Here is a 13,979-nt window from a genome sequence, read left to right as displayed (position 1 = left end):
ATTTGAAAATAGAAGTACATTTAAAAGTGTCTTCAAATGATATGCTCTATCTTAATCATGCAAGTTTAATTTTGACTTTCCTATCCCTTTAATGATGCATTTAACCCCTGCAAAGGGGTTAAACCCTTCATTAAAGTTCTCTCCAGAAGAGCAATGATTTACAGGGTATGGCCACCAATCACCAGCTAGCTCCAAGTAGTGCATTGCTGCTCTAAGCCTACCTAGGTATGCTTTCGAACAAAAGATACCAGGGAAACAAAGTAAAATTGATAATAGACGTAAACTAAAACAATTGAAAACTGCGTGCTCTGTCTGAACCATAAAAGTTTAATTTTGACTTCCATGTTCCATTGAAAGATTATGACTGCACATCCATGTTTAGAAGGACCTTACACTATTTCCTGGATTCACATGGTCAGGAATACTTGGAAAAAGATAATGGTTTAGTGCTACAAAAATTTAAATAAATATAACTACACGTACAGACCTTGAATTATAGTATATACTTAATTTTTATTTTCTTTCTTTATTAACACAGATGATATCATTTTTACTTGAAATTGAGAATCTGAAGAGTCAGTATGAGAAAATGATCTCTGATTTAATACGATGGATACAGCAAAAAGTGATAGAAATGAATGACCGTCATTTCCCCAATACCATATCTGAAATGTTGAAGCTTATGGGCAACTTTAAGACCTTCCGTACAGTTGAGAAGCCCCCTAAATACCAGGAAAGAGGCTTAATAGAAGCACATTTCTTTAACATTCGGACAAAGCTTCGTGGTAACAACCTTCGTCCATATTTTCCACCTGATGGGAAGTCACTTAGTGACTTAGAAAAATATTGGATGATCTTGGAGAAAGCTGAATATGAGCGTGAGAAAGCTCTCCAGCTGGAACTTCTAAGGCTAGAACGTTTAGAACAGCTAGCTCAGACGTTCCATAAAAAAGCCTACCTCCGTGGAACATATCTGTTGGACATGAGACAGGTCATTGAGCGCCAAGACTTCCGGCCAAACAGCATCACTCAGGTTGAGGCTGCCACCAAGAAGCTAGAAGCTATTGAAGCAGATATATTGCCACGTGAAATGCGTTTCAGGTCTCTGGCAGACATAGCCAGCATTTTGGAGAAGGAGAATTACTACAAAAAGGCAGAGATTATAATGAAGTGAGTATACATATGAAATGTGGATTATAGCTGATGTGTTTATAATAACAACATTTATTAAATATGTTCTGTTTTTCATTTATATTTATTATAATATAATTCTGAGAACATCCCAGTTATTCTTCCATAAAGAAATTAAAAATAGAATTATTTCCATAAATGTTATTCTATTTAAAGATACTTATATCCAGCTTTATTTTAGGAATGCTCATTCAGAAAGCATTTTCATGCTTGACATATATATTAATAAACTCGCTATAAGAATTTAAGTGATATTGGCACTCCTGTTAGCATAGGTGTTTTACATTCACCTACTAATACTTTTTTCATAATATTCCATCTAGTGACAAAAGAGATATAACAAATTGCAAATTCCTTTAGATTTATAGGGCTAAGTTACAAGTAACGTGCTGATGTTGGCACGCAAGCGATATCTATGTATATATGTGTGTACATACAGTGCCCTCCACTAACATTGACACCCTTGGTAAATATGAGCAAAGAAGGCTGACAAAAATTGTCTTTATTGTTTAACATTTTGATCTTTTGTTCCAAAAATACACAAATTTACTCTGCTCTCATACATATCAAACTATTGCAAACACAACACAGGTTTACCCCCCAAAAATAATCCCAGGAAGGGGATTTTGTCCCTGAAACGTCACCAGCATTAAAGCCTGACATCATCTAAATCCAGTGAGCGCGGATTTTTCACGGATCCCCACTATGTTAAATCTATCTATCTCTCTATCTCTCTATCTATCTATCTATCTATCTATCTATCTATCTATCTATCTACCTATCTATATTATCTATATCTATCTATATTATCTATCTCTATCTACCTATCTTTCATCTATCTATCATCTATATATCTATATCATCTATATTATCTATCTATCTATCTATCTATCTATCTATCTATCTATCTAATTATCTATCTATCTACATATACATACACACAGTACAATGTACACAAACCATAATGATCTAGTTTATAAAAGTGTTTTTTTTCCCTACAGGCAACAAGATTTGTCACGGGGGTGGCATGATCTGATAGAACAAGTGAAAAAATACAAAGATTTATTAAGAGATAAAAGGCACATACTGGTCCTACTAAGTGACATTGATACAGTTAATGAAGAGCTAAAATTAATGCAGGTATCTATCCAAGTCCTTTTTGGATATTGTAGAGTTTGAGCTGCAAGAATTCTTTAGCACAAACAGTATTTGTTTGCAACTCACACTCTTTTGTATGGAACTGTACAGATTTACCATAGAAAAATTCTTGTTCACTTTTCTTTTGTTTTTACCTCACAAAATGATTGCTTTCTCTCTGTCTCTCTCTGCCTTATTTTCTATTAATCTATATATTCTAAGGTCCGACTATCGCAAGGTCTCGGGACTTGAAATTCTTTAAGTAATCTCACCAGTAATAAAAAGCCCCTGGTGGAGTTCTCTAAAGGCAGCTTTTACTTTAAAGGGACACTGAACCCACATTTTTTCTTTCGTGATTCAGATAGAGCATGAAATTTTAATCAACTTTCTAATTTACTCCTATTATCAAATTTTCTTCATTCTCTTGGTATCTTTATTTGAAATGCAAGAATGTAAGTTTAGATGACGGCCCATTATTGGTGAACAACCTGGGTTGTCCTTGCTGATTGGTAGATAAATTAATCCACCAATTAATAAGTGCTATCCAGAGTTCTGAACCCCAAAAAAGCTTAGATGCCTTCTTTTTCAAATAAGGATAGCAAGAGAATGAAGAAAATTAAAAAGTTAGAAAGTTGCTTAAAATGGCATGCTCTATCTGAATCACAAAAGAAAATTTTTGGGTTCAGTGTCCCTTTAAGCACATTGTGTCTTGCAAAGGGGTAAAGGAGATGCATACATTATAATAGGGCTTATAATTGTATTGTTAAATGATAACAAAATTGTCCAATGCTTGTGTTATGAAAACATTGAAATTTGTGTTGAAATTCTCAGGAAAAATATATTGAATTCAAACAGTAGAAATCAGGATAAAACTAAACTGCACATGCAAAACAATGCTGTGAGATTAAAATACGAAATTCAAAGCGTATTGCATTCCTTACTGTAAAATGGGTTTCCCCACCTCTCCTAGTGGGCTGAACAGGGTTGTTCAGTGGGTGTAGCTGAAAGTTCTCTGCCATGTCTTCTATATTCTCTAACATTTCCACTTACAGATCTTGCTATTTCATATCCCTAACTCAAAGATTGTGAGGTGGCGGTAAAACACGTAAAACACCTAGGGCCAGATTATAATACCACTTTGTAATACCAGCACACGATAATGTGTGCTGGTATTACAAATTAATCGCAGTGAGAACGCGTTGCAAGGAAGCATGATTGCGCTCATGAGAACGCTCTTCCATAGGCTCCTATAAGAGCCTCGTTCTTATTCCGTCACAGACAGCATCAGAACCTCGTGTATCAAAGGGGGTAAGTAGTTCAGCGATGGGCAGCATTTTTAAATATATATGTATATGAATGTGTATATATATATATATATATATATTTATGTGTTAGTATGTGTATATACACATACATACACATATTAACACATAAATATATATGTATATAATCATATACATATATATTTACATTGCAGTCTATGGGAACACACAGTTCCCATAGACAGCAATGTAAAGGCATTTTTCAGTGCCCCACTCCCACCAACTTTAGACCCCAAAAACTGCCTAGTGTAGTTATTTTTAATAAAAAAAACAATGCTACTTTTTATTATTAAAAACTACAATTTTGAGGGCATTTGGGGCACTTTTAAAAAAACTAACCAGAGATCTAATCTCTGGTTAATTATCAGAACACTAATTGCTACAGCGAGCTTGCGGCAGCAATAACTAGCCACTCTTAATGGCTGGTTAACTATCACACTCCCGCAAACAGGCAAATTTGCCCATTTGTGGGAGCACAGTAATTTAGAGCTCCACTTGTAATCTAGCCCTTATTACATTAATAGAAAAACAAAACACATGAATACAAAAATAAAGGCGATTGTAAGATACTATACAATGAAAACAAGGTTATCTGATTTGTATTGCTGCAATATTTAATTTTTAATGTGTGTCGCTTCCACCCTACTAACTTTGCTCTACCCAGAGATGTTTCCCTTGTCAGCAAATGTCATTATTTTATGAAGAAGGCATCTCACAACATGCAGGGATAGTGTTTTTTTTAAAGAATTTCCTGGGTTCAGCCCCTGCATGTTTTATGGAGGTTTTTCTAGTCTAATCCAGTGAATGTTAGATAACATCATGGCCTGAATGGGGCCAAATACCCCAGTTTCCATGCAAGCCTTTAGTCTTGCTGGAAGCAGGAGTTAAGAAGAAGCGATCTTAAGACCGCTGCTCCTTAACTCGTCTACTGCCTCTGAGGCAATCCGCCCAATCAAATACGATGGTGTTGATTGACACCTCCTGCTAACGGCCGATTGGCCACAAATCTGCAGGGGGCGGCATTGCACAAGCAGTTCACCAGAACTGCTTGTGCAATGTTAAATGCAGGCAGTGTATGCTGTCGGCATTCAGCGATGTCTGGCAGACATGATATGCTACAGCCTTTTTAATTTTATTTCTTTTTACTATCCCTAAGTTTAGGTTTTTCACTGTAAATGATCTATCTATCTATATAAATATTTTTTTATCCAGGTACATTCTTAGTTTAATCATATGCAAAACCAAATAACAAAACAAATAGCATAGTGAGTAGTAACCACAGTATTGTTGTAGCCAGCAGTTTGTTGTCCCTTTTATAGTACAAGCATTATCACAACCAAATACCTGCATGATCCTTTATGATGGGGTAAAGGGAAGGGTGATTTTAGACTAAAAAAAAATTTTAAGGTGCAAAAATGTAACCACAAAGCTAAATATCCAGAGTGGAGCTTTATCTTCTACTACATATTCCTACCACTTTTGGCAATACCTCCCTCAATTCTGACTTCCATAAAGTCTTTGCTTAATACAATTGTTTTTTTAGAACACTAATTATTTTTTTGCCATTTTTGGATAATTTTAAAGTTGATTTTATTATTTTAATTAAGTAAATCTAAATATTTTTAAATGGACATTATACACTCATTTTTTTCTTTGCATAAATGTTTTGTAGATGATCTATTTATATAGCCCATAAAGTTTTTTTTTTTAAATAAATGTATAGTTTTGCTTATTTTTAAATAACATTGCTCTGATTTTCAGACTCCTAACCAAGCCCCAAAGTTTTATGAGAATACTGTCAGCTACCTTCTCCAGCTTGCTCCTGTTTGTGTAAAGGGTCTTTTCATATGCAAAATAAGGGGGAGGGGGATTGTCTTATTTCCCCCTTGCAGTGGGCTTTCCAGCTACCTTTTCAACAGAGCCAAACTGAAAGCTTCTAAGTATGTTTTTAAACCATTTTATACTGGATTTTTAAATCAGTATCTGTGCATTTTATTTTTTATAGTAGTGTCTATTACATGCAGTTATATGAAAATGAGTGTATACTGTTCCTTTAAGGAAGCTACAGTTGCTGTTTTGTTTAACTGCAAACTGAATTAAAGGGACACTGTACCCAAATTTTTTCTTTCATGATTCAGATAGAGCATGCAATTTTAAGCAACTTTCTAATTTTTATTTGAAAAGCAAGAATTTAAGTTTAGATGCCGGCCCATTTTTGGTGAACAACCTGGGTTGTCCTTGCTGATTGGACAGCACCAATAAACAAGTGTTGTCCATGGTTCTGAACCACAAATTGGCTGGCTCCTTAGCCTTCTTTTTCAAATAAAGAAAGCAAGAGAACAATGAAAAATTGATAATAGGAGTAAATTAGAAAGTTGCTTAAAATTGCATGCCCTAAATGAATCACAAAATAAAAAAATTGGGTTCAGTGTCCCTTTAACACATCTGACTAGAGCAAAATTATAATATTATAATTTATGGTAACATAGAGAAACACTACACACTAGATTCTAATATTTTATATTAAAAATTTCTGTTGTGCACCTTCAGATTCTGTTGTATTCTTTAGGAAGACATTGGCATATCCTGTATATCTCTATTTACAGCTGTTCAGTAACATTGTAGTGTATTACATAGCTGTTTGTTCTTATATTTAGGAGTTAGTTGGATCTAAGGACTACGGAAAGCAGTTGCCAGAGGTAGAAGACTTGTTTCAAAAGCACAAGTTGTCTGAAGCCCAGATCTTGTCTTATGGTGAGAGAGTCCAGCAGATCTTGAGGATGGCTGAAGGAATTACTAAGGGTAAAACAAGCAATGTAGATGTCCTACAGGCGAAGGTGAACAATCTCCATCAACTTTATCAGAATTTGTTGTCGCTTAGCAAAACAAGGTAAGATGCTTCATAACATTTTTATTATAATAATCATAATTAGTAAATGATCTATTTGGTAATAAGTTGTAACATTTGCTTTGTTTACAAGGCGTCTGAGGCTTGAGGAAACTTTGAAGCTATATGAGTTTTTCCGTGACTGTGGGGAGGAGGAATCATGGATCCATGAAAAATGGCAAGTGCTGCATTTGTCGGGCACTGGAAGAGAACTGAATCACATTACAGCGCTGATTACAAAAAATAAGGTAAAACAATACATTATACTAATTGCTTAGACTTAGAAATAAAAAACTTGGCCATGGAGTTTGACATTTTCTAGCAGTTGTTTTTTAATTCCTTGTCTAACCGTGACACTAGGCACAGATTTTTATGGGACAGATTCTCAAAATCATAAGGGTGTTTTACTGAGCATTATATTGAAAAGTATAAGCATTAGCATGTGTGTGAAATCCCCACATATCCCAAGGTACAAAATGGCATTAACTCAATCATTGAAGGGCCTCATAATACTGATGACACATCTTATAGAATCTCGCCAGACCAGAGAGCTTTAGTGAATCAGGCCCTTCGTGACAGGCTACAAGTGGCAGAAGCTATACAGTATTATATTTAGTATAGATATTTAGTTAAAGTGATGGTAAACTTTCAACTTTGTATAAACAGATCCGGAATGTTAGCAATATTTTAGAGTCTAATTAATCAATTGTAACAAAGATACGCTAAAACTTACTTTTTAATGTAGTGCTGAAATTCAAACACCCCCCACTTGGCCACCAACATCAAAATATTTTTTTTTGTGAGCTAACGGTTTAAACTTTTCTTTAATCGGCGCACTAGCTACAATATAAGTGCTATGCGGCTAGAGCACAGTTTGGAGAACATTTTAAACTGTTAGCTAACAAAAAATTTTTTGAAGTGGGCGGCTGGTGTGCGCGGTATTTGAAGTTCAGTGCTTTTACATTAAAAATTAATTTAAAGCGCATCTTCATTACAACTGATGAATTAAACTCCATCTACAATACTACTAATATTCTGGATCTGTTTATACAAAAGGTAAAGTTTATCATAACTCCAGTCTCTTCCATTTACTTATGAAGAGATGGCCAATGGATACCAGTGGCAAACACAACAATGACCTAAATTCAATAAAACCCATTTGTGAAACTAGCATCTTGTGGGGGGAGGGAACTTCCCACAACATCACTTTGCAAATTTTTAGACATTGTTATGTTACCCATGAAATAGACATGGCAGAAATACAGACATAAATAGCTTTGGTTTTCTTAAAATTAGTGCATTAACAATAGTTGAAACCTTTAGAATATCAGGGTTATTATATTAATGGTAAATAAATGATGTCTTAAAATGGAGGGCAATTAAAAAAAAGGAACATTTTAGAGACTTTAATTGAATCTTTTTCTGGTCAGGCTTTGGAAGCAGAAATCTATTCTCGTCAGCCCATCTTGGCTAAAGTGGTGAGGAATGGTAAAGAGCTGTGCCAACAACTTCATACAGATCAAGGGGAGATTCAGAAACGAATAGACAATATTCAGAAGCAGTGGCAGCTACTGCAGGAAGAGGTGAAGAGTTGCAAAGTTCGACTAGAGGTTGCAGCACTCATCAAACAGGTACCTAGAGAATACAACGCTTCTTTAGCTGTAACTAATTAAGGGGGTGTTATCCAGACTATTTGCCTTTGTTTCATATAGAGGGAAAAAAAAATAAGATAAATAAATAGAAAATAACATTTATATATATATATATATATATATATATATATATATATATACTAGTCCTAAAACCCGTTCACACAGGACATTTTTTGCAGTACAGCGGTCCCACCCCTTGCGCTCTCTCCCTCCCCCCTCTCTTTTGCTCTCTCTCTCCCCCCCTCTCTTTTGCTCTCTTCCCCCCCCTATTTTGTGCTCTCTCCCCCTCTCTTTTGCGCTCTCTCTCGCTCCACTTCTCTTTTGCTCTCTCTACCCCCTCTCTTTGGCTCTCTCTATCCCCCCTCTCTTTTGCTCTCTCTCCCATCTCTTTTGCTCTCTCCCCTCTCTTTTTGCTCCCTCTCTCCCTCCTCTCTTTTGTGCTCTCTCTCTCCCCCTCTCTTTTGCTCTCTCTCCCCCCTCTCTTTTGCGCTCTCTCCCCCCTCTCTTTTGCGCTCTCTCTCCCCCTCTCTTTTGTGCTCTCTCTCTCTCCCCCTCTCTTTTGCTCTCTCTCTCCCCTCTTTCTTTTGCGCTCTCTCCCCCCTCTCACTTGCGCTCTCTCTCCCCTTCTCTTTTGTGCTCTCTCTCTCTCCCCTTCTCTTTCGCTCTCTCCCCCCTCTCTTTTGTGCTCTCTCTCTCCCCTCTTTCTTTTGCGCTCTCTCCCCCCTCTCTTTTGCGTTCTCTCTCTCTCCTCTTCTCTTTTGCACTCTCTCTCTCCCCCTCTCTTTTGCACTCTTTCTATCCCCCTCTATTTTGTGGTCTCTCTCTCCCCCCTCTCTTTTGCGCTCTCTCTCTCCCACCTCTCTTTTGCGATCTCTCCCCACTCTCTTTTGCGCTCTCTCTCCCCCCTCTCTTTTGCGCTCTCTCTCTCCCCCCTCTCTTTTGCGCTCTCTCCCCCTCCCTTTTGTGCTCTCTTCCCCTCTCTTTTGCGCTCTCCCCCCTCTCTTTTGCGCTCTCTCTCCCCCCTCTCTTTTGCGCTCTCTCTCCCCCTCTCTTTTGCACTCTCTCCCACCTCTCTTTTGCTCTCTCTCTCTCCCTCTCTTTTGCGCTCTCTCTCTCCCCCTCTCTTTTGCGCTCTCTCTCTCCCCCTCTCTTTTGCGCTCTCTCTCTCCCCCTCTTTTGCGCTCTCTCTCCATCCCTCTCTTTTGCTCTCTCTCCCCCTCTCTTTTGCCCTCTCTCTTTCCCCCTCTTATTTTCTCTCTCCCCTTCTCTTTTGCTTTCTCTCTCTTCCCTCTATTTTGCTATTTCCCATCCCTTTTGCTCTTTCCTCTCTATTTTGCTCTCTCTCCCCTTCTCTTTCTATCTCTCTCACCTCTATCCCTCTCGCGCACGCGACCGCTCCCGGTCATGCCCCACTCACGCCCGGCCATGCCCACTTTCACCCGCACCTGCTGTTCAGGTAGGGACTCTAAGGCCAGGCGTGTTTGTCCTCCCACGCAGTCTCTACTGCGCATGACAGCTTCGGACAAACACACTTGGCCTTTTATTATATAGGTTATATATATATATATATATATATATATACATACAATATATCAAGAGGCCTATTTATCAAATGTCTGTCGGACCTGATCCGACAGTGCGGATCAGGTCAGACAGACATCGCTGAATGCGGAGAACAATAAGCTCTCCGTATTCAGCATAGCACCAGCAGCTCTTGTGAGCTGCTAATGCAACGCCGCTCCCTGCAGACTCGCAGCCAATCGGCCGCCAGCAGGGGGTGTCAATCAACCCGATCGAGTACGGGGATTCCTGTCCGCCTCATCAGAGCAGGCGGACAGGGTTATGGAGCAGCGGTCTTTAGTCCGCTGTTTCATAACTGCTGTTTCTGGCAAGTCTGCAGGCTCGCCAGAAACACGGGCCCTCAAGCTCCTTACGGAGCTTGATAGATAGGCCCCATAGTGAGTGTGAGCTTGTATGCTATATAAATATATACATTCTTATACATATTTTACCTTTTAACCAACAATCTATCCAAGATCCTTTCTTAAAATGTATGGTACCCTAAAAGAACCATCTGGCATAACCTTATACCAAAACACATATATGGAGGTACTTTGAATCAAATGGATAATAGAGTAAATCTTGAGTTTACATGGCTTTACCCTGGTGCTATCATTCCAGTTTAATATACATTTTTTAAAACAAGAGAAAAAAAAGAAGCAAGGAAATATACAATCTTCTTAAAATATACATTTTATTATAATTTCGTAAAAAGCCCAGTAAATGTAAAGAAATGCTTTTAGATTTTACTTTTTTTTTAACTTCATTTGTGAAGGGTCCGTTACTAACTGTCACAATTCCACAAAGGGGCTGTGGTTTCTGCACGAAGGCAAAGATGCAGCTTTTTCTTTGAAGTGTTGCTAGGAGACATCTGCTGTAGCTGTAGGCAGTTTATTACCTATGCTCAGTAAAGAAAGTTTCCTGCAAAAAAATCATGTGACAGTAGAACTTAAGATATGTCATGGTAGCTCTGCTATCTAACTGCAACAATGGCTACAATACTTTGATTTATCATTTTATGCTTTTTATAGATATTTTTTTGTCATCTTAGTACTTTGCAGATGCCAATGAAGCAGATTCATGGCTGAGAGAACGTTTGCCTCTCCTTACCAGTGAGGATTATGGAAAAGATGAGTCAAGTGCTGAAGCTATTTTGAAAAGACACCTTCGTCTGCAAAAAGAAATCACAGCTTATGCCATGGAAGTGAGACGTCTGGAAGACCAGGCTCAGACCGCGGCCAGTAAACCACCTCTCATTGTATGTTATTATTGTTACATTGCAAATGGTGCTCCTTTCTCTTTACTGTGTATAATGTGTGCTATCTATCTATCTATCTATCTATCTATCTATCTATCTACTGTCTATCTATCTACTGTCTATCTATCTACTGTCTATCTATCTACTATCTATCTATCCATCTATCTATCTATCTATCTATCTATCTATCTATCTATCTATCTATATCTGTTTAACTGTCCAAAGTCAACATAATTTATATACAGTATACAACTGCTGCTATAATTTAAAAATGAAAACAAAAAAGAGGGCGTCTGATAGTGTATTTCTACCAAATAGGTGTATGAGCATACAGAAGGAATAAGACTCACCAGAAATAGTTGCACCGTACTGTGACCGGTGCTTGCGAGCAGGCTAGCACTTTCCAGCGGCTAGTATACTGACAGTGGGTCTCCTAATAGTTTACCATTAAGGAGGGGGAATTTTTCTCAACACGACCTTAACTTCCTCAAGGTATAATTAAACCAATTCTGTATTGTCTTTGCAACGCGTTTCTCGACCGCTACAATGGCGTCTTTTTTATTGCCTGATGAAACGACCATTGTAACGGTCGAGAAACGCGTTGCAAAGAAAATAAAGCATTGGTTTTATTATACCTTCGGGGAGTTGTTTTTTACACGCTGATCTGGTTATGTGATTTTGATCTGGCAGTGATTTTGCAAAGATTGTGTTGCGACAAATTCCCCCTCCTTTCTGGTAAACTATTAGGAGACTTTGGAAGCTTCTCCCAGACCGCAGCTGTGAGACCCACTGTCAGTATACTAGCCGCTGGAAAGTGCTAGCCTGCTCGCAAACACCGGTCACAGTACGGTGCAACTATTTCTGGTGAGTCTTATTCCTTCTGTATGCTCATACACCTATTTGGTAGAAATACACTATGAGGCACCCTCTTTTTTTGTTTTCATCTTTATAGATCGCCCTACACACTGGGTTTTAAAGCGGAGCAGCCTCTTCTTTTTCACTGTACTTCTATAGGAATACAAATCACTGTGTCATCGACTTGAGATTACGAACTGTATCGTATATTACTACTAATTCACAAGGTTTCACTTTGACTCTCAAATATCAGTTATATCTATTTGTCATTGTCATTTATATCATCCAATATCACAATACAATTATTATTAGCGACCATCTGTGTGTAGCTCTTTGTATTTTAATTTTTTTTTAAATTTAGAAGGTTTTGGTGTGCCCCCCTAGAATACCCCCTTGGGTTTCCATTTGCTATATCTGCTATAATTTAAGTTTACCGGACTTAAAGGGATATTCCGGTCAAAATTTAAATGCACATAGATGTATGACATCATTGAATAGAAACGTATTTGCAATAGACATGTATTGGCAAAAATGCTTCTAGTAAAAGTTATCATTGTTTTAGTTTTAACATTTTTCTCTGCACGTGCATGTGAGGCATAGCTAGATATTCTAAGTGCACTAGCATTTTAAATGCTGCATCTGCTCAAGGAATCAGTGGGGCTTGTGTCATGTCAGCAATTAACAAATTGAGTCATTGCCAGATGGTACAATCACCTTAGGAAGTGCTTTATTTAAAATGTTGGTGCACGGTGCATACTTAAACGGACACTGAACCCAATTTTTTTCTTTCATGATTCAGATAGAGCATAACATTTTAAGCAACTTTCTAATTTAATCCTATTATCAATTTTTCTTCGTTCTCTTGCTATCTTTATTTGAAAAGAAGGCATCTAAGCTTTTTTGGGGTTCACTACTCTGGACAGCACATTTTTATTGGTGGATGAATTTATCCACCAATCAGCAAGAACAACCTAGGTTGTTCACCAAAAAATGGGCCGGCATCTAAACTTACATTCTTGTATTTCAAACGAAGATACCAAGAGAATGAAGAAAATGTAATAATAGGAGTAAATTACAATGTTGCTTAAAATTTCATGCTCTATCTGAATCACAAAAGAAAACAACTAGGTTCAGTGTTCCTTTAAATACACATTTAAAACAGCTGTAGCTTTTATTAGAAGCATGTTTGCTAATACATGTATATTACAAAAATGCTTCTATTCAAAATTGAAATGCATCCATGTGGAATCCAATTTTGTCTAGAATGTCCCTTTAAGTTTAAACTCTGTTTTTCAGGTGCTTGTAACTTTAGATTGTGTAAGTACATTTAGATGAACGTTGGCTGTTTTCCAGCCACTATCATTGACTGGAATTGCTAAAAATTCAAAGTAAAATGGTATTTGTGGGGTTATACAAAGGGTACTCAACACTGAAACTGATTAGCCAAACCTACAGCACAAAACACTTAGGGCCAGATTACAAGTGTAGCAGTATTTAATGCTCCCTCTCGAGCGTTAACACCCAACGCAAACACGATTGCCTATTCTTAAGTGTGCTAATCCGACATGAAAATATGAATATTTCACATTCCAATGTTCTTCACATAGCAGAATATGCTCTATTTTTTAATAAGTACATATTTCTACATATAGCTGATGTTTTTTTGTACAATATATAGATATACATATATATATATATATATATATATATATATATACGTTTCAGCTAACGCAGGAGCTTTCCTCATTGGAGGCCTACTCTGAGGAAAGCTCCTGCGTGAGCTGAAACGTTTATTTGTCTAATAAAAGGCTGATTTTTTTTTTGCCACTTACCTGTGTAGGCCTGCTGTATATTCTGGGGATTCCAGTCAGATATATATATATATATATATATATATATATATATATATATATATATATATATATATATATATATATATATATATATATATATATATACAGGTAGCCCTCAGTTTACGCCGGGGTTATGTTCCAGAAGGAATGGTTGTAAATTGAAACTGTTGTAAATTGAAACCCAGTTTATAATGTAAGTCAATGGGAAGTCAGGGAGTTAGGTTCCAGGCCCCTCTCAAAATTGTCATAAGTAACACCTAATAC

General features: G+C 37.2%; 1 protein-coding gene across 1 annotated transcript in view; it reads left to right on the top strand.

Moving 5' to 3' along the window:
* Positions 1 to 13,979, top strand: part of SPTBN5 (spectrin beta, non-erythrocytic 5) — a 391,859-nt gene that overhangs the window by 10,129 nt on the left and 367,751 nt on the right. The window contains exons 2-7 of the mRNA XM_053697828.1: positions 539 to 1,170; positions 2,193 to 2,331; positions 6,308 to 6,540; positions 6,632 to 6,785; positions 7,968 to 8,168; positions 10,801 to 11,007. Coding sequence (XP_053553803.1) covers positions 539 to 1,170; positions 2,193 to 2,331; positions 6,308 to 6,540; positions 6,632 to 6,785; positions 7,968 to 8,168; positions 10,801 to 11,007 — 1,566 coding nt within the window. The remainder of the gene's footprint in view (positions 1 to 538; positions 1,171 to 2,192; positions 2,332 to 6,307; positions 6,541 to 6,631; positions 6,786 to 7,967; positions 8,169 to 10,800; positions 11,008 to 13,979) is intronic.

Source organism: Bombina bombina, chromosome 1 (assembly GCF_027579735.1).
Source record: "Bombina bombina isolate aBomBom1 chromosome 1, aBomBom1.pri, whole genome shotgun sequence".
In the NCBI taxonomy this organism is placed as follows: Eukaryota; Metazoa; Chordata; class Amphibia; order Anura; family Bombinatoridae; genus Bombina; species Bombina bombina.
This window is presented reverse-complemented; position numbering and strand designations above follow the sequence as displayed.